We start from the raw sequence: 25,202 nt of genomic DNA, 5'->3' as shown, positions 1-25,202 counted from the left end.
TTAACGATGTGTTGAAACTGCTGTAATTTTTGTTTTATTACGTTTACTTTATAAAGGAGGTCCCATTGCACTCTTTGACTTCGGGACCTCCTTCTGTATATTAACATCTTGTAACCTTTCTAATCATCTCAATAAAAACCAATTCTGATTTTGTCGTAGCATGGGAATCCTAATCCCACGTAGGCTGCTGGCGTTGTCGCAATATGTATCACCCACTTCTTGGCGAGTCTCCTATTAAGGGCACGTGTCATTGCATGCGCCACTGTATGGAAATCATCGTTATCGTTATCAACAGACGGACGCGTTTTTTATTGGCCTGTCCCTCGTCTTGGATATGCGCCATAGTAGAAAAGCATGATCATCATAAACGTGCTGCGGTCATCTCAAAGAGCTATTTGGTGGCACGATGGGTACCACCTTCTCCTTGGCCAATCGCTCATTGTGGGTATGGACATCATCATAGGCAACACGTAGACACGCTTCTTCGCTGATACCATGTTGTGGGCATGTGCCATAGAATGTAAACCGCAGCCCATAAAGATAAATGACAACACAAACAGAAGCACTGCCACTGCTTTTGAAAGTCCACAAACCTTCAGCCAGCCTGGCGTTACCGTAAACATGGGCACCGGAATGGGCCCGTAAACGTAAGATGAAAACCGAAACTCCTGCGCTGCTCGGCCCCGTCTTAACAAACGTGTCTGGATCACACTTAAATGTAGCGGCTCTCCCAGCAAATACATTGACGTCTTTTGAAGCTGCTGCGCATTTCACGCTGGAGATGACGGCCGTCTGAACAAAGTATGTTCGCCCTTTTCGTACTCGCTTGCGTCTCTCGCTAAATATATGCTGATTGCACACGTAGTCTAAACGTTGCTTTATGCTACAATGCTTACGTGTGGCGCACATTAACTAATTTTGTGTTCTCGACGGCATACTATATATATATATATATATAATATTGCTTTTTCTTGTTTCATAGTTTCATAGATCATAGATAGTTTCATAGATCTCCACTAAGCATGCTAACAATTGCACACATGTCCGCACAATCATTTAAAAGCACATGTACGCGTATGCATGACAGGCACTATGAGCACAGCCATACCGACAAGCATAGGCACACACACACGGCAAACGAGGCACACCTGACTAGTGTCTCTGTATTGATGCAAAAGAATCAAATGGCTCATTGAGCGAAAAAGCCAGCGTCTGTAGCAGCAAAATAGCATCTGAATTGCGATTGGCTGCGATGCCACGTCACGTGCGCGCCTCGACGAAGCAGAGGGGGAGAAAGGCACCACATGCTGTTGTCATGGCGCTCCAGGTGTTGCAGGAGGGGAAAGGGCACCGCCGCCACGCTACGCCACTCTCGTCCTCGCTCTCGGAAGGCTGTGTTATTCGCACGTACCTTATCCCCGCAAGCTCTCGCCAGTGTTCTAACTTCTCCTTGATAATCGCTATAACGAAATGAATGTATAAGAAACAAAATACACTCGAAATGAAAAGCGCTGGTGGTAGTATGTTGCGAGTCTAGGTCCCCACGCTCAAAACAAGGGTGTCTTACCCACTGGGCTAAACCAACGCCTCCTAGATAGCACGCCCGGATGGATGAATGGAAAGAGCTTTATTTTACATCCGGCAAAGATTAGCAACCCGCGCTCAGGTCTCCCATGAGGTGACTTCACGGCCTTGCCTCGTTGCCCCCTCTCGGGCCTGCTGGACTGTCCACTCTTACGTCGAAGTGAGCAGGCCTGTGCATTCTGCTTTGTGACATCATGCTACTTGGAGCGAAATTTGCATAGCAAGTCCGGTGGGACGAAGACGTTGACGTCAAAAATCACCGCAGCTTACTCGGAAGCGTCCCCTTTAGATTCTGTAGCAGTCGGGCAAAGTAGCATGACGTCACGATCGAAGGTCACCGGCCTCGTGCTACCTAGGAGGCGGTGGATAAGTGTCTCAACGCGCTCGCTTTCCTGCGAGGAGTCCATAACCCGAAGGAATGCTCAGCGGAGTTCAACAGGACATTAATGCTGTCGGATTCACAACTTATAAAAAAGTGATTACGTTTCCTCGGTTTCTTACCTGTACACTTCTGCTTCTTGTTTGCTAGACGCATCCTTCTGGTCATCAATCTTCGCACAGGGCGGAACCGGCGTGCCCATTTTGAAGTTGCGACACTACAACGGCTCCGTTATTTTCGGTTTGCTTTCCACGGCTGCACTCTTTTTTCCAAGGCGCGCATAAAAACACAACCGAGCCGACGTGTCATATGCGAGGCATTCCGTTTCGCTCGAACACGGCAGCGCATTGTATGTTTTACATACAAGCGGAACTCTAAGGAGAGCGTATAAAACAGAAAAGGTCGCGACTTGTGAAATGCTAGAAACACTTGAAGCTCTGCGACCGCGATCGGCCCATGACGTATGATATTTGAGACGGAGAAATATGAAACGAATTGACGAATTTAGAGGTTTCATGTAGCAAAACCCACGATTTCATTATGAGGAACGCCGTAGTCTGGGGAGTGACTCCAGATTAATTACGACCACCAGAGCATCTTTAACGTGCTGGCGACCAACGGGACACGGGCGCTTTTCTTTTATTTTGCATTTCGCCCCCATCGAACTGCGGCAGCTGCGGCGGGGATTCGATCCCGTGACGTCGTGCTTAGAAGCGCAACACCATATCCGCTAAGCCACCGCGACAGGTGGAGAAATTATCGAGCATGCCGCCGCGTACAAGGTATTCTGCAACGTGTCACGAAACCTATGATAGGTACGTGAGCACAAGGGTAATTTTTACTACAGATCCTCGGACTGCATTTAGAGAACTTTCAAGTAAGTCGCTCTCATCCTCAAAGCTGTTAGTGTTGTGTACAAAAAGATCGGTTATGGAATTTTCGTTTTTTTTTTACTCGTAACGGTGATCAGTAAAATTTGTCTTGTTGGGGAGCACCGAAGCAGCTAAAGAAAAGCGAAGGGCTTGCAGCGCCTTTCGCACGACCTTCATATATCCATGACGTGGTTTTGCGTGCCCACGCCACGATTTGATACGACTGTTGTAGAAGGAGGCGACGAGGAAAACATGCAGTGACGTCGTCGCGCGCGCACTTGCTCAGAGGAATTGCCATTGTCACGCGCTGAACTTTCATCGCTCATGCGGCGGCAACCAGAAAGGGCATCGAGAATAACGTTTAAAATGACGTCGATCGGCCAACGCCGTCTGGCCATGAGGCTGGCGAGTGAAGACAAATGCGAAACGACTTTTCGTTTCTCGGCACGAGCAATGCACGTTGCTGAATCTAGCGACTCATTTATTGTTATGTTTAAAGACAAAATATTCTTAGAGACAAGGCCTTTCTTAGTGAGTTTCCCCCGGTTTCCCGTATCCTAGTATGTTTTTATAGTCTCTTCGGGGATCCATGCCTGCAGATAGTACAGCCTCAAGGAGGCGCCAGTATGTGCCCAAAGAAACCACTGGTCGCCGCTGTGTTCCCGATTTATATACATCACAACGGACAAAGATGTCCGAACGTAGGATTCGAACAGAGGACCCCTAAGCATATCACTCCGATGCTTTAACCATTACACCACGGGCGCATTCCTTAGTAGGTGAAGTAGAACATCTATAAGAATTTCCCGCGTGCATGCCAACGCGTTTCATTCCACTATGGTATTTGAACACACCGTGCCATTTTGCGCCGTCGTTAATAACTGCACATAGAAATACTGATTTCTTGACTTTCGATAAATTTTCGGAAAACATTACTCAGATTACCTGCATGCTATTCCTTTTCGTCACAAGTAGAGCTCCAGGTGGTAAAATCTGTTTAGGCGCGCACGTGTTCAAATCGCACAGACTGGTGCACAAAAGGGGCTCCGTTGTAAGACCTCAGGTTAGACAGCTTTGCTTGCTGGAGCGAATTGTAACACAGCCTATAGGCCGACGATGCAGACCCTGCCGGCTTGCGCCATCGCTTGCCTGCATGTGGTAGGCAATGCTATGGTTGCTATAATAGTACCTGCCAGTGCGGAGTTGCCGCAGCTAACCACCGCGTTCCCTCATATCGTGACAACGCCGACAGAATCCCACATAAAAAAAACCTACCTCCGCCATTTTACCCTGAGAATGTTGCTTTACAGCGAAGCTGTTGCCAACGTTGCACAGGCTCCACCACCACAAGCCACGTACGTCACGCGCAGAGAAAGCAACTCAACAAGAGGGGACACTCGGCGAAAAGTGGCAACAGGAAATGCAGCACGCTAGTATTAATATAGACAGTTTGCTGCTGCGAGCATCGAAAAAGAAAAAAAGTGAACTTAACAGACATATTGTTTTAGTTTTTTTTTGTTATTTCCCGGCAAAATGAAAAGTATCCGCATATTAATTAAGTTATACTTTGTGAAGTACTTTTCTCGCGTTACCTAGCGACAGGCTAATGACGCGCCAGATGCATGCGTCTTGTGTCAGACACGCCACCCCAGGTCGCTCCTGCCAGCTTCCTCACAACAGACGGGGGAGGAGCTGGTCAGAACGCCGGATGAAAAACTACAAAAAGCCCTCGTTGCCTGGGCCGAAAGGGTCGCTGCTCGTGAGGGGCCATCCTAGGACTCGGGACTGCCAGATAGCTGAGCAGAATCTCAATCAAATTGTTACCACCACCACCTGTTCGGCTGCCCGTCCGCCTGTCTTTCTTTTCTTTTTTTATATTTAGCCGGCTTTGTTGGGCTCGCGGCGTATTCTTTCGTTTCTCCTGAGCTTCGACACGCCACCACTGCACTATTGGACTGCGGCAAAGTGATAAATTTTCTTTGACAGTATATGCGACGCCTTTCGAGCAATTAGTCTTGCGGCACGGAACCTGAACTTGCGACGCAGTTATCGAAAAATAGCTGTGGTCCTGGCGCAGTTAATTTGAGTTAAAAACTCGTATTGGGAGATGTTTGCGAGGCTTTTTGTGGTGAAAGAAGGCACACTAATGCACCGTGACCCCAATGACTGTATGAAGAAAGCTTCCGATAACTCTTCCGAAAAAGAGCCGTGACACCATCGCCCGAGAGTTATCGGAAGCTTTCTTCGTACAGTCATTGGGGTCACAGTGCATTAGTGTGCCTTCTTTAACCTTGTACAGTGCTGAATATGGTTTTTTGGATTCTGTCGCATCAGTGCGCTCTTGTGATCGGATGTTGAGGTTCCTGCACATGGTGCTCACTGCGCATGTTCCTCTGGATTCTCTGTCTATAAAGGAGTGACGCAATAAAATGATGTCAGTTGAGAGTAGCACCTGGTCCTGGGGGTGGGGGGGGTCGTCTTTCTTGTGTCAAACAAAGTAATTATGGAAACTTAGGAAAGCCTGCAGAGATTAGTACTCATAATTATTCAGGGATGGAAGACAACAGCCTGTGACATTACTTATTTATTTATTTATTATGAACAGCTTCGCATTTTTTTATTCTAATGACATTATGTGTAGGTTTTAAAATGCTCCCACTGGTATTGTATTGGAGGCCTAATTTTGATCAACTAGCGTTTTGTCGCGCGAGATGCAATCGCGCTTCAATGGCACGACCGTAATTGACGTCGCTGCCCATTGTTTTGGAACGGCATTTCAGCCTCGCCTCCATGACGACGTGAATTGACCTTGGAAACAATTTGACGCCACTTGGCATACTAGGTGTCAGCCAAAGGGTCTGTGCTGATCTTCAATGAACCTACCTGATGCCAGCTTTGGCCACTTGGTTTGTGCCATTTGGTGTTCTCCGCTCCTTAATAAGCATTTGACGTCAACTTGGGTAACTGGGTAATTGCCACTGGGAATGCCTTGAAGAACCCTTGTGCCGAACCCACGCCCCAAGGGTTCCTCAGTACAACTCGACGCTTTAGCAATGCTGCGCGAAAAATGCACTGGGTTCATCATCATCATCAGTCTATCATTGTGTATGTTCAGTGCAGTACGAAGTCCTCTCCCTGCGATCTCCAATGCATTGGGTATTTGCCGCTTTTCAATGAACCTCTTTCACGCCAACGCTTTAGTGAACTGCGCCATGAATTCACTAGGCATGTGCTGCCATTCAATGAACACCTCATCAACTTGGGTCACTGAGCACGTGTCACTAGGTGTTCGGTAAGCGACGGAAAGATTAGCACTTTTGTATGCACCGGCACCCCGCGCTTCCCGTCTCGTAGGCCACGCGCAGACGTCTAGGCATCGCGTGGGACCATGACCTCGCGTATCGCAGCTATAAAAAGCCACAGAAGCGCTCCTACGGTTTTTTTAAAGCTACCGGAATGAGTAACCGTCTGTGATCAGGACTGGATGACCGTCAGTGATATGGAGCAGAAAACTGTTACCATGTCGACGATATCCACAGTGGACTTTCTCTTCTTCTCTTAACCTTTCGGTCCCCTTTTCCCTTCCCCCAGTATAGGGTAGGCAGCCGTGCTCAATATTGGTTAACCTCCCTGCTTTTCTTTCATCGGTGTTTCGCCCCCCCCTCTCTCTCTAGGAAGAGATTGCGCAGCGTGCCCAGAAAAAAGCGCGAGACAGAAGCCCGGTTACCGGACGACGCGTTCTGCGTTCACACGCACCGGAGTGCCATACTTCGTGGCGGCCCAGCTAGATGGCGCCAAGTGTTCTTCGGGTAGGACTAAAGGAGTCCCGCTGGAGTACACGCCTCATACACAGCTCATTAGACGGTAGCAATTCGTTGTGTGTCTATTAAGGCGATCCGACGTCGGCGTCCGAGAAAATCCTCCCCAACCACGCATACACAACCACGCTTGCCCTCCGGCTGGCGAATACGCGTTACTGAACTAATTGAATTTATCAAAGTAAAATGCGTCAGAAAATCCGTAAAGTAATGCTTACACACAACCTATAGACATGACGGCATCGGATTGCAATTTTAATATACGAGAAAACATATTTTTGTTACCTGGAGGCTAACATCCCTTTCCCAGCTGCCATTTGAGATCTCTTTTAGTAGGAGTGGCATGAGCCGCTCGGTTTCTTGCAACTCCAGACAAAAAATAACCAGAAAGCTCCTTCTTGCTCAGCGTTCGCTACCAGTGTTCCCAAGAAAACACTACGTTTACATAAGCTGCAGTCACCGGGAAGCACGAGATGCAGTAAAGGATCTTTTAATGCTATCGCGTTCCACGTTTGAAGGGCAAGCTGAAGCGTCCTCACATATTTTTGATTGAGTGCTTAACGCATTACCGTGGACAGTCACTGTGAGTTGGGTTCTATGATAATCTGATTAGGATTCTTGGGGAACTTCATCCAGTTTTCATTAGGTATGTTCATTTGTCCTCGCCTAACGTCTTACACGCCAGCTTGGGGCCACTGGGCAGTCCATGGTTTGATGCTTAGGCCAGCTGTGCTGGGGTAACGGGGTTCGAAACCAACCGCTAGCCAAACCTGGATCGCTGGGTATTCGACACTGGGTATATGTCACAGGGAAAAGCGGCAGGAGAAGATGGAATAACAGTTGATTTAATCAATGATCAATGAGATATTGTGCTCGAAAAGCTTGTGATCCTTTATATGCAATGCCTCTCGACTTAAAATGGACCTGAGCACTTGAAGAATGCCTACACTGTACTGATCCATAAGGACGTAGACGTTAAATAATTGAGTAATTATATACCCATTAGCTTGCTTTCATTAGGTTAAACTTCACTTAAATTATGAGACTGCACGTGCCAAACCCCAAGGGGATTATGAGGGATGCCTTTGTGGCAGACTACGGATCTATTTTGACCCCGTGGGGTTTTTTAACGAGCAATTAAACCCAAGTATACGAGCGTTTTTGTATTTCGCCCCTTTCGAAATGCGGCTGCCGGGGTCGTAGTCGAACCCGCGAACGCGAGCTATGCCATAGCAGCAAAGCTGCCACGACTGGCACATAAATGTTGAATTTTAGTGCGACGCCTAGGCTATACGTTGCTACGATGTCGGCCAGATGCAACGTGTCGGTCAGATGTGGTTTAATGCTGATTTGAGTCTGCACGCCTTGGGTCAGTTGTCCGCTTGACTACGGTACGTGGTGTTTATTTTTTTCAGAAATAGCAGAAACGTACGGTATCTTCAACATAAGTATTCCAGCTAGTCTGCAACCGCTGTCATGTCTATGGTAGAGGCTGCAAATAATTCGTACTTCTAACTTTTCCCTGTTACTTAAATAAGGCGGTAAACACAAAAACAAATTTGTTGGCGCGTAATTTTAGATGTTTTCGGTTGTCTAATATATTCAAATGATGAAAACCTAATTATTTATTGAAATGAAATAAAACGCTTCCAACGTAATAACCCGGCGTGCACCACACAACTTCACAAGAAGCAATAAGGCACAATTTGCCACAGTTTCGTACAAGATTTCAAATACTGCAACGTTTTAGAATGAGCGTTCCTATCCAATAATAATTATTATTATCGTTTACTGTGTTATAGAAATTTTGTCTGAACCCAGCGAATCGTGGTTTAGACATGCTCCAGTTTCCAACATGGACGTCTCTCCTGCCGAAGCGTTTCTACCTGAGCTCGATTATGCATCTGCCGTTTCTGCTTTGTCGAGCTCGCCGTCATCCAATGCGCCGTCATGAGGTGATCCTCAGGCGTGCCAGAATACTCCGACGACACCGATCCAGTTGTTCAGAAGAAAAAGCAGTGGGGGTTCCCTCTGCAGTGGCGCCCAACGAATCTTGCAGAATGTGTACATGAAGCTGCGAAAAGAGCAACTGAATGCAGCGATCCCTCATATCTGCAAGAGGGTGAGTGGATTAACCAGTGTGAGCTTACGCAAAGATTTCCATGTCAGGCGCACGGCAAAAAAAAAAAAAAACGTGATCGATGAATAACGGATGCCTCCACGGAAGCGGTCTAGAAGTGAAGGCTGTAAGAGCCGCATACATACCTATGATAGCTTCACACTGACCACACTAAGAAACGCCGTCTTCGGCTTTTTCCGCTGCAACGAGATCCCAACAGTGCAGAAGATTGCTGCCCAATTAGTATCCGCGAACACAGAAGATCTGCCGAACATTCAGCCGTGGACCACGTGCCGCCTCATCGTACACATCAGCTTCAAGAGGGAGAAACGTGGGAGCAACTCCTGGCTCATCGAGCGCGAAGACCTGCTGCGGCGGGAGCACAATTACCTTCACGAGATTGCTCGGTACAAGGAAGAAGGGCGCAAGATATTCTGTTTTGAAGAAACTTGGGTAACTGCTGGTCACACAATGAGTAAGGTCTGGACTGATAAGGCAGTCAAGTCGTCACGTGACGCCTACTCATGCGGCTTGACAACGGGGCTAAGCAGCCGTCGGGAAACAGCGGCTCATCGTGACTCATATTTGGAAGTGAGGACTGGCTTGTTGATGGTTGGCTGGATGTGTTTCCTGGAAAGAAATCAGGGGACTACCACGAGGAAATGGACGGCAACCGATTCGATATGTGGTTCAGTTCGGTCGTCGATAGCCTGCCCCCGCGAAGCATCATTGTTATGGACAATGCGTCCTGCCCCTCCAGGCACGTGGTGGGAATCCCATCGCTGTCACGGCGGAAGACGGATATAGAAGACTGGGTGGCCTCGAAAGCGATGCTGTGCCATGCCGCCATGGCAAAGTAGCAGCTACTTGACACTTTGGCCACTGTCAAGCCTCATTTATGAAGTACTTGATTGATACGGCTGCTGAAAGTGCTGGCTGTGTTGCTCTCAGGTTCCCTGAGAATCACAATGAGTTTAACCCCATAAAACTAATTTGGACACAGATTAGGAATGCAGTCAGCGATGAACAACACATTCAAGACCAAGTATGGGCACAACCTTCTCCTTGATGAAGGGGAGAAAGTCACACAAGTCAACTGGGCCAAGCCTGTGCAGCATGTGAAGCGCGTCGAAACACACTTATGGGAGATGCGTGGGTTTAGTGACAAGATGAAGCCAATCATCACAACCAGACGAGTGATAACAGCCCGTCTGAATCGGAGCTCTCTTGCATGGAGCCATTACAGTCAGCTAAACAGGGTCAGAAACTGAATCATACCAGCTTAAAACAGCCTTCTGGCTCATGAAGTCATGGTTGGACAGCCGTCTCAATGCCTCCTCAAGTCTATTGCCCTTCACGAACAAACTGCAGTGCATCTCGTGCTGTACTAGGTGAAGTCATGTGCAGGTACGCCGTTATATTAGCTTGTGGTGCTTTACGTCCCGAGGCCACCTGTGGGCTATCAGGAACACCGCAACAGAGAGCTTGATTGCGCCTGCAGCCGGATGTTAGCTTGTCTACAATAAAATAAAGACTTAGAGCGCTAAAAACACAAAGGACGTAGAAAAAGCAACAGACACCACACGCGCTCACGCACAGCTTTCTACACAACACTTCTTCAAAAACTCTGAAGCCCAAGTTGTTCAGTAGGTTGGGCCAAAGGATCATGGTCGTGACGTTGTCGTCGTTATGTTATTGTCATCCCCGCTTCATCATGTGATGTCATCACGCCATTGTCATCACCCCAGTGTCGTCACACAGCCACCGTACATTACCTATCATACCATCGTCATGAGGCTCTCTGGGCGATTCTATTTTCATCACTTCAGCTTACTCATTTTACTTTCGCCATGTTGTCCTTCTCGCACCATCGGCGTCATACAGTCTTCGTGATTCAGTCCTCGCCACGCCGCCGCCGTAATACACTTGACGTGATCGTATGGCCTTATGGCCGTTGTCATGCTATCACAGTCGTTGCCTCGTCATCATATGGTCATGCTATCGTCATGATGGCGTCATAGTCGTTCTATTGACGTCGTACTATCTTTCTCATCCAACTATTTCCAAGCCACCATCGTCACACCATCGTCGTCTAACAGTCGTAGTCACACCTTTGTCGTCAAGCTGTCGCTTTATAATTTTCATTACGTCAGAAACGTCATCCCATTCCCCTCGAGCCGTAGTCGCAATACCGCCTTCATCGTTGTCAAACAGTCGCTGTCATGCATCGGTTTTCACACTATCGTCTACATGCCGTCATGGTCATGCCATCATCATCCGTCGAGCTTGTTCATTCGGTTGTCAGCGTACGATCATCGTCCCGCTATTGTTATATATATATACTCGTCGTCTTGTCATTGTCCTTGTACCAGCATAGTCATGCTCTCATTTCTATACCACTTTTTTCATTTCAGGATCTTCTTCTCATTATCGTCATGTCATCGTCGTTGCCATACCGTGTTTTGTCATTCCATCGACATCGTTGCTTTATCGTCATCCCATTGCCGTCACTGCGACATCATACAGTGATCGTCGCATGGTATTATGGGCGACCTTGGCAAGTGAGTGCAACAGCAAAGTTGGCTGATACTGGAGAGAGTGTACGTCGGATGTAGCCAATGCAACTGAAGGCTGAGATGTTGAGCGAACCTGACTTCAGCAATGCAGTATGTCACTGCATTTCTCGAATGCAAATAGCATTACCGTCGACATTCATCCCGAGTTGGGTTCTGCCGTAATTTGTTGTGCTGATCTTACTAGAAAGAGCTTACTAAAAAGTTTGCACTGTCGGTCGGCAGCGGCATACATCAAAGGTCTCTAGTACGGAAACAGACGTTGCTTGGACGGTCTTACAAGGAGCAGCACCTGGAGAGCGATCGGATATTGCTGTTCGGAGCGCGCATTTGGTTACGCCGCGTGCGATCAGCCTAGGCCACTCCAACGTCATCAGCCGTGGGGCGCGGCCTCGCTCGTGGTGACGTCAAAATCACGACACGCTCCTGTCAAACATTGTGAATCCGAGCACGTCGAATACTAGCAGGGCCGCTATTTTGTAGCGATGCCTTATGCCTTATTCTATGCTATTCTTATCATCCACCACACACGGCCGCCTGATCCCGTTGATAATGTGAGCAGACGGTCGCTCTGACCACTGGCCAAGCGCGAAAACCCTGAAAAAGTATATAATCGGAAAAGGCATCGCTACAAAATACCGGCCCAACAGAACGCTACGAGAGCTGTGGGCCGGTATTTTGTAGCGATGCCTTTTCCGATTCTATGCTTTTTCAGGCTTTTCGCTCTTGGCCAGTGGTCAGAGCGATGGTCTGCCCACATTATCAACGGGATCAGGCGGCCGTGTGTGGTGGATGATAAGAATAGCATAGAATAAGGCATAAGGCATCGCTACAAAATAGCGGCCGTGAAGTTCGAGCGGTCATGCGCTCGTTACGACACCGGCTTCGCATGGCACGTCTGCTGGATTGGATGCAAACGGTAGCTGCGGCTACGGAATGGCACGTTCGGATCGAATCCATAGTCTAGTCTGAGCAAGTGGCGCTTGCAATGGAAGATCCGGTTGCTAGGTTGGTGTTGCTCGAGGAGGAAGCAGAGTGCTTAGATGTACGAAATGAGTTTGAAGAGATGGGAGAAAGTAAATTGCGACGTCTCTTTCATTTCTAGAAAAAAAAAACAGTGCGTTGGTTGTGCGGTGAACCCGGCCTCATCACTGGGCGCCAGCGAGCCAGTGGTATGTTGTCGCTGATTTTTGAAAAGCGCGCCACTGTTGCCGACGTTTCTTTTCTTTCCTCTTTCCCGCTGTGCGCGACCCCACCTACCGACTACGCAGAGAAACTAATAGCTATAAATTGTAGTAGTCAAACATACTATTGCTTGAGAACGTGTTTAGGCATGAACAAAAATTTCCTTTTTATCTAAAGGTTTTATTCATTGGAAGGCGAGAACCATTTCGTTTTGTAGCACAGTGTCTGAAAAGAGACGGAAAATGACGCACGCAAATTTTCGGGCAGTTTACCACTTTCCTTCCGATTGGTTGCTCTCTCCCTCCCATTCTCACAAAGTTTGCGTAGTGCCCACTTTGTGACGTTGCAACAACTGAACAAAGCGCGTTTCGAACGAAGATATCTGATCGCTCCCGTGATAACTATGTCTATGCGAACAGCCTATATGGAAGACGGTGCTGTACTGTTGCATTTTGAAACCTTGGTTTCAGCAGGGCGAAAACGTACTCGCAGTAAGCAGGTGTTATGGTTCTGACTATTGTAGTCCAACAGCGCTCTTGCGTTAGATAACAAACGTTTTCTGCCGGGCTGAAGCTGAAGCCTACCTGCCTTTTCCTTGTTTTGTGCGAAAAGCATTGCCTTCCTTCGCCGCGCATTAAGGGAATTAAAGCAGCACTCCCCAATTGAGTAGCTCACACATACCGAAATAGTGCGAAGACAGGGGCCCACAGCTACATCATATACTCAGCTTGGAGAGGGCGGAGCCCAAACATGTGCACGCGAAAGCAGAAAATTCGATTGAAACAGCGCTACCAGACACGACGAGACAGCACAAAGGTTTCATACTATCTGGTAGCGGTGGTTTATTTGAATCGCGAGCCATCTAGACCAACACTCATTTCTCTAAAGCAGGCAATACACAATTCAGACTAGATGAGATAGCATGCAAATTTTTCTTGGAATGTACAGTGCTTAGGCCTCATTCACACAGGCCTCATTCATAGGTGTTAGGCCTCATTCACGCAGGCCTCATTCATAGGTGTTAGGCCTCATTCACACAGCGGTCTTGCGATCTCATAGGCCTCTGGCCTGTGAGGTTGCAAGATTGCTGTGTGAATTAGTGAATCAACGTATGCACTTGAAATGAATTTCCCGAATGACAATAGTTTCGAAATATTATTTCCCGACATGCGAAACCAAATGCATTGGTGTTCTCGTTATTTTGTGCTTCAATGCATGAAAGAGCTTTTCTTAAAAAGAAAGCGGCAGTCAGCATGACGCAGAATGTTGGCTGGTTTTCACTGCATGGAATAAAAAAAAAGCAGGCTGGCGCGTGTTGGTGAGGCAACCACCAGCGTGGTCAGAAAGTGTAAAATCATTTTAGTACCTACGAAATGAACTATAGATATAAGTAGGAGTTTTTGGTTTTAACAATTGTTTATTAATATCAAAAATACCCTCCAAATGGCTAATGCACGTATACATTGTTCCAGTCCTTCAATTTTACAATACCATTAATTTTACTCCGAGCTTCCCTTACTTAAACACTTTTCCAGCCCATACAACCCTTTAAGGTCTTATTTGTAGTCTTCCCGTGGGCGCCCAATGCGAGGCGTCCTACTGATCTTTGGTTGCCATCGAGTTCTGATTGTGCCCTTGACTTCAAGCAAACAAACGCATTTCCAAATGTAAGTCCTGGAACTATTACGCCTTTCCGAATACGCCGGTGCACCTCATGCCTGTTGTAGCACCATAGCTCTCTGTGTTTCATTATGGCCGCACTCCTCTACCCCTTTGATTTTTGCTTGCCTGGCGAGGTAGTTACTGGCCCTGTATTGGCAATGTCTGTTTGTTGTTTTTGTTGAACTATGAGGCCTGATTTCCTTAATGCTAAATTTAACCACATTTTACCGACTTCACCTCAAGAACACTACCTATCATATCATTTTAACTTTCTTATTTCTCGCGCTGGCTTCAAATACAGTTTCACTGATTGTAGATGAGGCCACAATTTGTAAGCCACAATGTGTAGATGAGGCCACCATTTGAAGAAATCATACGAGGCACCTAACTAGGCAGTTATTATAATTTTCCGTTCTTGTCAATACACAACTTGCCTGCCGCTACGAGCAGACGAACTGGAGTGCAAGGAATGACGGCTGCAGCTATTCTTCATTCACATTGGCTCGTCTTTCTTGCCGCACTCAGGACACTTGCGGCGATGGTGGCGTTCGCCCGAAGAGTCTATCTGATCGCAGGTCAACGCTTTCGACTGCGTGTTGGTTATGTCGTGGTAGGTAATATTTTTGGCCCTTTTGACATGTTTACATCGAGGGACGTACGCGGGCCGGCATGCCAGCTAGCTTGAGTTCATCGTATGGCCGCATACCTGAGAACTGTCTTGCGGAATCCTTTGTGAAAAGATGGCGAGGTGTATATTTCTAGCTCCCGCAAAAGCCCTCCAACGTGTCATCGCCGTGGAACCTGTTTGGGCTCGAATATTGAGGAAAAAAAGATCGAGACAAGCTACGCACATTTCTGCTGCTCCAGAGATTTCTTAAATGTAGAATGTGTCACTAAAAAAGAACGAAAGAAAGAAAGAAAGAAAGAGAGAAAGAAAGAAAGAAAGAGAGAAGCGCGTCATATGCCAGAAGTGGCAGTGAACTGGCAAGAAAGCTTGCAATGCCAAGCCGATCATCTGGAAGACCTTCTTCTGGCCACTATCCCAGTAAGGGTTGGCCGGTGATAGTAAATTGGTAACACTCGAGAACAAAACTACACTGCCGTCTCAAAATAAGAAAACTCAACCAGAGGCATTTCATTTACTTTTTATTTAGAAAAGACATCAAAGTAACGGGAAGGCTACAGTGTCAGCGACATCCCGAGATGATTTACCCACATCGGTGATTTTAAAAAGGTAAATAATGGGCTTTAATGTGCCTACACTACTTACAAGGGAGGCTGCATGTAAGGCATTCAGATTAATTCGGACCATCCGGTTTTCATTAAAGCGCATACCAGAAGCATTGTATAGACGCCTCGGTGGCTAGAGTGTAAGGATACTTAAACAGGCTCCTTCGTTGCGATATCAGTCATTTGCAGCAATGTCATTTTGGCATAATTTTCGGTATTCCTTTCGAACAGATGCTGAGAAAACTCAGCAGTAGTATTAGATATGGTGGTTCGCGTGTCGTGAGTCAGTTCTAACATTTCTCTCTTTTTTTTACAGACAACTTTTATTTGTTGTACAAGATATACGGGTGTCTCAATTAACACCGACACCACTGATAAAACAATGCGAAAGAATAAACTACCGCAAGTGCGTCGGCTTTAAGAAGAGTCTGCCAAGCGCCGCGATTAAGTAGTCTACGAGGATGCTTGCTTCCGCTTCAGCGCCGCCGCTGCTTTCCATTCCTCCACGTCGAGAGCAACATTCAGGCCGCTGTACATGCCCAAGAAGACGAAGACCAGTGGAAAGGGAAAACCTGGAAGCAGGGGATGAACATGATAAGAGGTACACTCAGAGGAAGGAAAATCTCATTTGATCTCTCACAGTGTCCCCTCGCGTAAAGCTCGCGCCCTAGATATTCGACGCGAAAAATTGGGAAAAACTTTTTTAACAATGGGCTATGAAGCCAACATACAAGGAACCATTGTAAACCACATGGAAGATTAGCTATGCTTTTCTTAACTGTTGCGTTTTCATCTAATGCAACTTGCCATCTCATGCAGTGCTCTCTCATCAGTTATCAAGGTATGCCGAAACTGAAATACAGTATCACGCAGTTGCATTCTGTGAGGCGTCGACGCAGTGGTGTCACGAGGACGACAGACCGACCGACTGACTGACTTCGTCCCAATACACTGTCATAATAGGAGTTGGAATAGAAGGAAGACGCTTGTGCAAAGAAAATGTATATGGGGGTGTATGGACATAGAAATACAGCACATAAATCGTTACTGTTAGGGATGCTGTACTCCTTGAGCCACAGTGGCACACACTCAGTATGCAAGATAGGAAAGGTATGGGCACATACATCGTTACCCTAGCGTTAGTTATCCTAGATATGGAATTATGGAATACAATTATGGAATATCATTCACTATGCCATAAGGAGCTCTATGTTTTAGAGTTGGTTATATGAGTCAGTGCTAATATATGCACGAATTTATTGTTTTATTACACTTAACAAAATGCACCTACTGCCACTACTTTGTTTAGCAACGTTCGCTGCTTAAAAACTGGTTTCCGCGCCCGACGTGCGGCATGCACGTGTATTGTGGTACGGGTAGAGCTGTGGCAAATTATAGGAAGTAGATATCTGTGTCTGATGGGTATATAGAAACAGAGGAATAAAGAAAGTTAACAACACTGGCTATGGCGTGAACTTCTAGTACATACAACGGAGTTATGGTCCCTTGTCAGGATGTCCTGGTAACATTTTCAAGACAACGGCAGGATCGCATACGATGGAGCGACTGAAGGACGAGAAGCGCTACACAGGAGTATCTTGGAGCGTACAATCTAATATAAGCGGGAATGATGAGCGGCAATCTAGCCAGCTCTGGAAGATGACGATCGTGCCATTGCTGATGATGACAGTCTTTTGCGCAACGAGACCAACTGTGGAAGAACACGACGATGACGAACGCACGAGCAGTGGCAGTAGCGCATGTGCGTGGTTGGCGCCGAGAATTATACAGCGAAGCTGTTACACGCTAGTTCCCCTTGGATCGAGTTCGTGTCTAGGCAAAAAACTCCCCATAGGTGGGCCGATCCCGAAGATAGTGCGATTCCGGGACGACCCGCGGCGGAGGTGAAGCAGGCGTTAAGCACTCCTGATACGAGGGCTGGTCGCGAAGATAGTGCATTGCCGGGCCGACCCCCGGTGGAGGTGAAAGAGGCGCGAACACTCGCCATACGTGGGACGATCTCGAAGATTGTGCAATGCTTGGCCTACCCATGGCGGAGGTGCAGTCCGCCATTAAACAGCCCGAATACACAGCTTCGCTTGTCGTCCTTCTTTACAGAGTGCAAGGCCACTAAAGTTCTTTCTCAAAAAGTTGTTCAAAATACTTTTTTTGAAACATTTGTTCTTACCCTTGTGCCTGGGACGTCTTTGGGTCCCATGTCTGACAAGGGTATTTCAAGGACGCGTTAGAGGTCCCCAAGCGGACAGGGGTATGTTCCATTGAGCTTGGTCCCTTTCTGCACCATCACCAGGATCCGCCCACATGATGATTCGTTTTGGTCAACATCTCGGACTCATTCTTTTTCCGGATCCTAGCCAAAGACAACCTCGCTGTAAAAACAAGTGTGTCTTGTTTTTACAGCGCATCTTCGCAACAAGACTATCTTCGCCGTAAAAGCAAGAGTCGGCGTCGGCGTGATGTTCCGTACAAAGTGAGGATAGCAGGAAGGAAGGGCGCCAATTTCCGTCGCGCGCGATTGCTCGACATAGCGAGGCACCGGAGAGAGGGGAGGGGGCAGCATTCTACTTCGACTGGAACTGCGTATGCGGTGGCTGCACGCGGTCCCGCGGCCGTATCTTGAGAGCGATCTGTGCAGGGGGCCGAATCTAGGTTAGTCGACGGGTCGTAGCATTGTGCTTTGTGCGTACTATGTGTTCCGGGTGCTCAGTTTGCGTTGAAGGGATAAACAGCACGAAGGTAACTTCTCTCGGTGCTACTGCAGCGCTTGCCTCACACCAGTGGTTCTGCAGCGAGTGTCTGCGGTCATCGAGTGTGATGTGTGCTTGTTTGCTGTGCACGCTGACAGCATGCTTCTGAATTTAGTTTGCAAGCGAATGCTTTACAAGTTGATTCGGCAGATAAAAGTGCTATCCTTACTTCATATGGCTGCCTGCTAATTTGCTGTCTTAATCAGCGCTTCGGCTTTCTGGCAGAACTGAGACTTTCTTTCTATTATATTTTCCTTTTGGTTCTTACCTAAGTGCCAACTTAGAATTGCAGTGGTTAATTTCCCTGCATTTCCTTCCTATCCGTATTCTTTTTGTCAACACTGGATGATTACACGAATAGACTCAGGAGGCATGAGAAGGCATGAGCGGCGCAACACAGTGTGCAACAACTAGCATAGTCAGGGCGCTGTGGTTACTCCAGAATACTTTGATGACGCCTTCGCAATTATGATTACAAACGCGGTTGAGGCTTCAGCACTCATAGCCGCGTGCTTACCAGTCAAGATCCTTCTGCACATGATGAGGCACACTTCCGCTTCCGCCAGGTGGAAGATGCAGGCGCACATGGTAAGCACGAAGTGTGGAGAACCAAGCAAGGCCTTGGCTACCCGCATCCGCTGAGCTGACGCCAAGTAGTGCTTCTGACAAGGGATAGCATGTAACAGCTGGTCACGCGCAGTTTGCACTTTCAAACCAATCTGCGATACACATTGGTTGCACTGACGTTTAAAAGCAACGTCATGTATTCGTATGCCCTTGCGGGAAAGCCTAAACATATTCCCTTATTTGGACAGACTGTACTTCCACGAATAAAGAAAATGCCAGCAAATTATGGAAGCAAGCAATTTTTTTGCACTTACCGATGAAAGTCCCATTACCGTTCTCTTACAAGCAGCGTTGTGTCCCACGGTGACGTACAAGTGAAGTGCAAAATTGGGCACGTGCAATAATGAACCTGGCGTGGCCTCCTATTCACTAATTGACGTGAACAAGCTGCGATTTTTGGCCATATATAGTTACAGTGCCAGTGTGAGTATCCGATAGCCATGGCCGTTAGGTCAACCCTTCCTGTAGTGTACGAGCCTTCGAGATCAGCTGTGAGATTGACGTGTGCCACTTGAATTTTGCGCCTTCCTATGTCCTTAAGTTCTTTATCTCTTTTAGCCCTCACTGGGTTGCAAACCAGACATTTTCTGCTTGACCTATCTGCCTTTTTTTTTTGTAATTGTCCCTCTCAGTCTTTCTCGACCCGCCGTGGCTGCTATGGTGTTGGGCTCCTGAGCACGAGGTCGTGGGATCGAATCCCGGTCACGCGGGCCGCGTGTCGATGGAAGCGAAACGCGAGAACACCCGTGCACTTAGATTTAAGTGCACGTTGAAGAATCGCAAGTGGGCGAAATTATTCCGGAGCCCCTACACTACGGCATGCCTCATAATCAAATCGTGCTTTTAGCGCATAAAACCCCATAATTTACTCAATTTAATCGTTGTCTGTGTGACATTTCTAACGTTCATTTCTCATTAATCATAATTCTGCAGTATTCTGGTTATCAAACTATACGTTTGATGAAACTATAAATGTAAAATTTTGCCACTTGCTTTCGTGTATCATGGCATTGTCAAACGACCACAGAGAAATGGCGCGAACAAATTCAGTGTTTAAATACCAAGTGTGTACAACACACTTGGTACCATTCGCTTATGCATGTAGATTCAAAAAAGGACAAAACATTGGGGAAAAACTATGGAACATACTGAATGATGCAGGACCATTCGGAAATATAGCGGAGCATTAAAACACACCTAAATTAATGCAGAAATGATCGACTATGGGCAAGCAATCCACAGTTGTGCTATTTCTCTTGGGAATCCTATAACTTCGCAGTCTTAGCTGTCGCCATCTTAGCGCAAATCTTTCACTGTGTTATTTTGTTTTGACCAGCCTTTTTGAGTGTTCGTTTACAGGTATTCCTTACGACCAGACCCTCTCAGTAGTTTATCGGTGGCAGGTCCTTCTGTGCTACGTTTAGAAGTTCGTGTTTGAACGTATGGTCAATTAAACTCGAATTTCTAACATTTGTCCTACGGGGCAAATGTTAGAAAATGTTAGCAAATGACGGAGCAAAGAATAGAAATTCAAAATAGAAAACAGCACACTGGCACAAGATTGGCAAAACGCTACTTACTTTCACTTCTGCACCTCCTACCCACTACTGCTTTTTGGAACACTGTTTCCTAAACTGCCCAGTGGTTCGAACGCACATAATAATATGCAAACTCAAATAACATCCCCCCCCCCTCGCCCGCAAATATTGAGGCAGCACTATGTCCGGGGGAAAAGAAAGATGACAAATCCAACGTACTTGTTAGAATCTAAGAAAAAGTTTATTCAAGAGTTTCAATAAGGTGCAATGCGAAAATCCGCGTGATGCGTGCCCCTTAAGTTTAATTTTAACTTTACGCACAATACTCTTGGCCTTCTTTTCCCATCACAGAAGCTTGACGCTCTCTGACTTTGCGGTAAGGAGCATGCAACTGTTCCTAGTCAGCACCACGTTTTTGCAGCATAGCAAATGTCTGCTTACCCGTAAGACTCTTTTCTTGGCTTTGTGAATGTGATTTGGTCCCACGACACATGCTGGAAAAGCCAAACACTCCCACAATGCGGAAAAACAGAAAGAACTACCCTGAAACCCAAAGTTGCGTTCTGAGAAGAAAACTAGTTCGCGGTCATTGTGTCCGCCCAGTGTATTGTAATGGTGCGGAGGGCCCATCCCAGACCGACTGACACAAAGCTCATGTACCACGTCTGCTGAGGGGTGAAATACAAAAAAAAAACCTTTGTTGGGTTATTCCATGCTCGATAATGTTTTGAGGATCGCCTGTGCATACCTCATAGTTCTTGAGAGGAGGTCGCTTTCGCAGTTCGTTGATTATCACCTCGAGGGCGATGCCGAGCACACTGAGCACGCACCAGATGGCGTCCTTTTTGTGCATACTGTGCCATATCCAGGTAAAACAGAACGCCACGATGGTGCCAAACAGCAGACGACAGGCACTCCTGCTGTGACCCACCGCTGGCTCGTAAAAGTACCTGCGAATGCAGACAACGCCACGATTGCGGCTTTCCAATGAAGATTGGTCTCCGCAGTATTGTCCAGCGCTACGCACCTGGAGACTCCGTGTCATAGGCTAACTATCGCGCTCTATGGCGTCCGCGGTTCTTGCTTTGTGACGGACCGGTGCGCGTACAATTGTGACGAAGGTGATACGGCTACCTTGCGATTGAATAAGTACGCGAAAAGAAATGAGAAAATCAGTTGTAGACAATGCTGATGCGGTTATGAAAATAGTCATCCGGGCAATCGAAGGACCTGGAACATTCCGAAAAATGCTCTGGTGAGGGCTACCGCCTGCCTCTGTGGATTGGATCCGCGAAGGTTCAAGTGGCCATAGAGAACTGATAAATAATTTCAAATTTGGCACACAAGCGCGCACAGAACTGTTCCAAAAGTAGTGTCTTGGTGTCATTCGTCTGCTTATTGGGAACCACAGGTACCGCCCCTATAAAAATAGAATTTAGTCAGTGTATGGACTTCCTCCACGTTTCTCAGACACCCAATGCATTACTATATGTTTATTCGTGCAACGTATACAGATTTTAGAGGCGAGTCTCATTGAAAAATGTGTTTCTTTATTTAGATACCTGTAGGTATTACATAATATACTCAAGCATAAAGTGCCATTAGTGGTGGATGCATTTCTAAGGTAATTAGTGGCTCTAAAAAAAACTCACTGCAAATATTCTAGGTACAAGTTATCTAATGAAGCTTATTTCTTATTTAGGGCCAGTCCATAGAGTTTATTGAAGAAAACACTACATCTGCGGCTTGACGGACGCTTTGTCATGCGTTCAATCATTCGCATAGCGGGAAGTATGATTAACACTTCGTAAAGGCCTTCAGGTAATTATAAGTTCTAATCAGCAAAAACTTCCTAGTTTGAGTTTACGCTGCACTGGTATGCGGAGTTGCTGCAAATTGCGCACTTGCGTACCTTCGAATCCACAGGTGCATGCCACGGTCGAAGTACCTAGAAAAAAGAAAAGTAACGTAAAAGAAGGCGCTATTTATAGTCACGATCATTCCACAGCTATCCGCATGCACAAACACGCGCTTCCACGCGCGAAGGTGAGCAAGCAGGCGCGCGATCACCGACAAGCAGAAACAGCTAACCTCAGACACGCGCGTATGCCAGAGGAACTCCAGATTTTTAATGGAATTTGCACCGGTCAAGTATCTTTCTGTGCCTGAGCAGAAAGCTTACATTTCCGATGGCACAGGCGCGAAACGTGGAATGCGGGTTGAGCACTTGTATTTGTCGAACTCCGTGGTTGTGAGCTTTATAGCTTCATTTCCGCGTTGAAGCCAAGTTTGCGAAAAAAAAAAAAAGTTATATGTCTTTTTTTTTCGTGCAGCTCGGGTCACTAGAATTTCCCTCGCAATTTACATATAGCTCAAAAAGGCCGTGTGTGTTCTAGACACCGAGAACAGCATTACAGAATTTGGGTGGGCACCGCGCTGTACCTATAGGGTGCACTCAGAGCACGCACATATAGCGACAAGCCTGGTAGAATAGCGCGCCAGCGTGGAGTGTGTTAGCTCGAAGTGAAGCGCGGCCAACCAGAAAACTGCAGAAGTCGTCTGTGACGTGTGGTGCACCTAATTAAACTGATGTCGGATACCATGACCCAAGATTAGAAGTCAGAACCTTTCGTGAGGAGTTAGCATGTACAATGCAATTCCGAAACGCCGTTGTGTAGGCTAGCCGAATGCGGCGATTCTGTCCCGCCGAGTGAAACTCGGACGTCGTTTACTCACCTCCAGAAGTGGGAGCAGCGGTACATTGTGGCAATGCACATGGAGGGCGGCGGAATCTCGATTCCTTCGGCACGGGCCAGGGCGCCAGCGGCACCGTAGGTGAACAGGTAGCGCACGTAGAAGAAGAACAGCAGGGAAAAGGCGAAGCCCACCAGGCTGTACAGATCCAGTCGCTCGGCCATCCAGGGCCATTTGGACATGGCCGAGCTGCCAGGGGTAAGGTATTGCGCTATAGCGCGATGTGGGACGTGGAGTTCGCAATATTATTTCGAGTGTTCGAATACTCAACAGCCTGAACACCGATTGAACAGTCTTTGCTACTCAATGCATGCTCTATTCGAGAAATCACTCTGAAACATTTTGGCATATTCGTTCCTACGATAACAAAAAAAAAAGCCTCAGTTTTGCTTGAAAGGCGAAGCACCAATTGCTGTAGAAAATTATTATGCAGCTATGCGAAGTAACGACAGTAGTTCAATTGACCGTGTAAATTTGCAAACATTCGCTTACTAACTCAGTCAATATGCACGTTGTCACGCGTGCACAGACAGAGAGGAACGCTTCGCTCCCTCCGCTTCCCCCGGAGCCTAGCGCGGGACGGAAGACGGCACGCTTCCTCCCGGCTTGCTTCCACCACGCGCGCGCACTTGAGCAACCTCTTCGGCTCTCCCTTGCAGGCTTACACTCGCACCCACACTCGCAGGGATGCTATCACACTTGGACTTTATGCGGAACATCGCCACCGTCATCGCCGACGCAATAATAACATTCATTGGAGTGTGTAGAGGAAAGAAATAATGTATGGTACGACCTTACGGAATTTTGCTGAATGAGTCCCGGTCGGTATCGGTTATTGGGCGTGCGCACGGGATAGACATAGTGAGTTACATAATTTCGAGTTTTTAAATAAGAATACATTCTTTTTAGGAAGCTTATTGTGCGAAACTGATGTCTCAATTGAGGTAAAGCAATATATTATTTGGAACAGCAAAGCCGCGTTGGCAGCCTTTAAAGTAATGCCTAACAGGCTGTTAACTTGGGCAATTTGGTAACCTTGAAATAATGAGTGGTTGTCTATCAAGCTCATCTTCTTAACCAACACAATACTCATGTGAATGTACTAACGGGCTGCCTTCTGGTTTCGTTAGAGTCATCGTCAAGGTGTACTGGATAAATGAAAGCAGCTATTTCTCATTTACAAGTTCCTCAGTAAAGAAGACATTCGTTTGAGGACATTCAGCCTTACCTGCAAGTGTAAAATAGCTAAATAACCTAAATAACTGTCTCTCTTTGCACACCGGATGAACTCTGCACATATATATTTTTTTAATTTCTTAAAAAGCAATAAAATAGCCGATATTTCATTCTAGATTCTGAGGCCACTTTTTTAATGTTTTCTTGTTCTATTCGATTCAGAAATTTCACTAGTCGAACAGCCAACCCTAAACGTTTGAATATTTAGCACGTAAAAATGGACAAAACGTGATCAGCTACAAGAAAAGCCCATGTTCTTCGTGTTTAGATATCACAAAAGGGACCCATCTTGTTAGAAGTATAGCCAAACTTCGCTATACCGAAGTCACATCTGATTCGAAAATACATCCGTTACGTCTCGCATTCTTTATAAGCATGTATTTGTTACGCGCTGCGTTGGACAAGAAACAGATCGGATTTACTTCGTTCTGACAGATAATTTGGTATGTCTGCATTTCTTATGTCGAGGGCAGACAGCCAAACCTAACTCACTAGACGTGAATAGAGTCACGTGCCAGTAGCAGGCTTCACACGTCGGACACATGCAATGCGCAGACCAACCTGTAGAAGAAGTGGGCCATGAGTTCCATCAGGAAGAAGTGGGCGCCACTCCGCAGGATCCTCGCCACGGCGGTGGCGATCTCGCGCAGCGTGCAACTGGGTCTCGGTTTGTCCAACTGCGTGGGTTGCCAACATGCCTTCTGTAGGAACTGCACGAGTGCAGAGTTTCAAAAACCAACCGCAGAGGGAGATGTGGCGCTGGTGTACACTGTAGATGCATGTTTTCTCAGCGGCGGTTTACAACTACGTGAATGATTGGAAGTACATAACATGTACTTCCAATAGCTGTGTATGCA

At 46.9% G+C, this 25,202-nt stretch overlaps 2 protein-coding genes and 1 long non-coding RNA gene across 6 annotated transcripts in view; 1 reads left to right on the top strand and 2 right to left on the bottom strand.

The window, feature by feature from the left end:
* The window catches only part of LOC135904779 (protein-cysteine N-palmitoyltransferase Rasp-like), a 37,615-nt gene extending 35,264 nt beyond the window's left edge, over positions 1 to 2,351 (bottom strand). The window contains exon 1 of the mRNA XM_065435759.2: positions 2,086 to 2,351. Coding sequence (XP_065291831.2) covers positions 2,086 to 2,165 — 80 coding nt within the window. The 5' untranslated portion in view covers positions 2,166 to 2,351. The remainder of the gene's footprint in view (positions 1 to 2,085) is intronic.
* LOC139048003 (uncharacterized) overlaps positions 1 to 25,202 on the top strand; it is a 126,487-nt gene that overhangs the window by 4,963 nt on the left and 96,322 nt on the right. The window lies entirely within an intron of this gene.
* Positions 15,332 to 25,202, bottom strand: part of LOC135904778 (protein-cysteine N-palmitoyltransferase Rasp-like) — a 34,296-nt gene continuing 24,425 nt past the window's right edge. For all 4 annotated transcript variants that reach the window (XM_070522288.1, XM_070522290.1, XM_070522289.1 and 1 more), the window contains 6 exons: positions 24,907 to 25,022; positions 23,092 to 23,298; positions 22,268 to 22,303; positions 21,104 to 21,305; positions 18,708 to 18,852; positions 15,332 to 15,994 (listed from right to left, as the gene is read on the bottom strand). In XM_070522288.1, coding sequence (XP_070378389.1) covers positions 15,876 to 15,994; positions 18,708 to 18,852; positions 21,104 to 21,305; positions 22,268 to 22,303; positions 23,092 to 23,298; positions 24,907 to 25,022 — 825 coding nt within the window. In that variant the 3' untranslated portion in view covers positions 15,332 to 15,875. The remainder of the gene's footprint in view (positions 15,995 to 18,707; positions 18,853 to 21,103; positions 21,306 to 22,267; positions 22,304 to 23,091; positions 23,299 to 24,906; positions 25,023 to 25,202) is intronic.

This window comes from Dermacentor albipictus, chromosome 7 (genome assembly GCF_038994185.2).
Source record: "Dermacentor albipictus isolate Rhodes 1998 colony chromosome 7, USDA_Dalb.pri_finalv2, whole genome shotgun sequence".
NCBI classification, from domain to species: domain Eukaryota; kingdom Metazoa; phylum Arthropoda; class Arachnida; order Ixodida; family Ixodidae; genus Dermacentor; species Dermacentor albipictus.
Note: the sequence above shows the minus strand (reverse complement) of the source record. Positions and strands in the feature narration are given on the sequence as shown.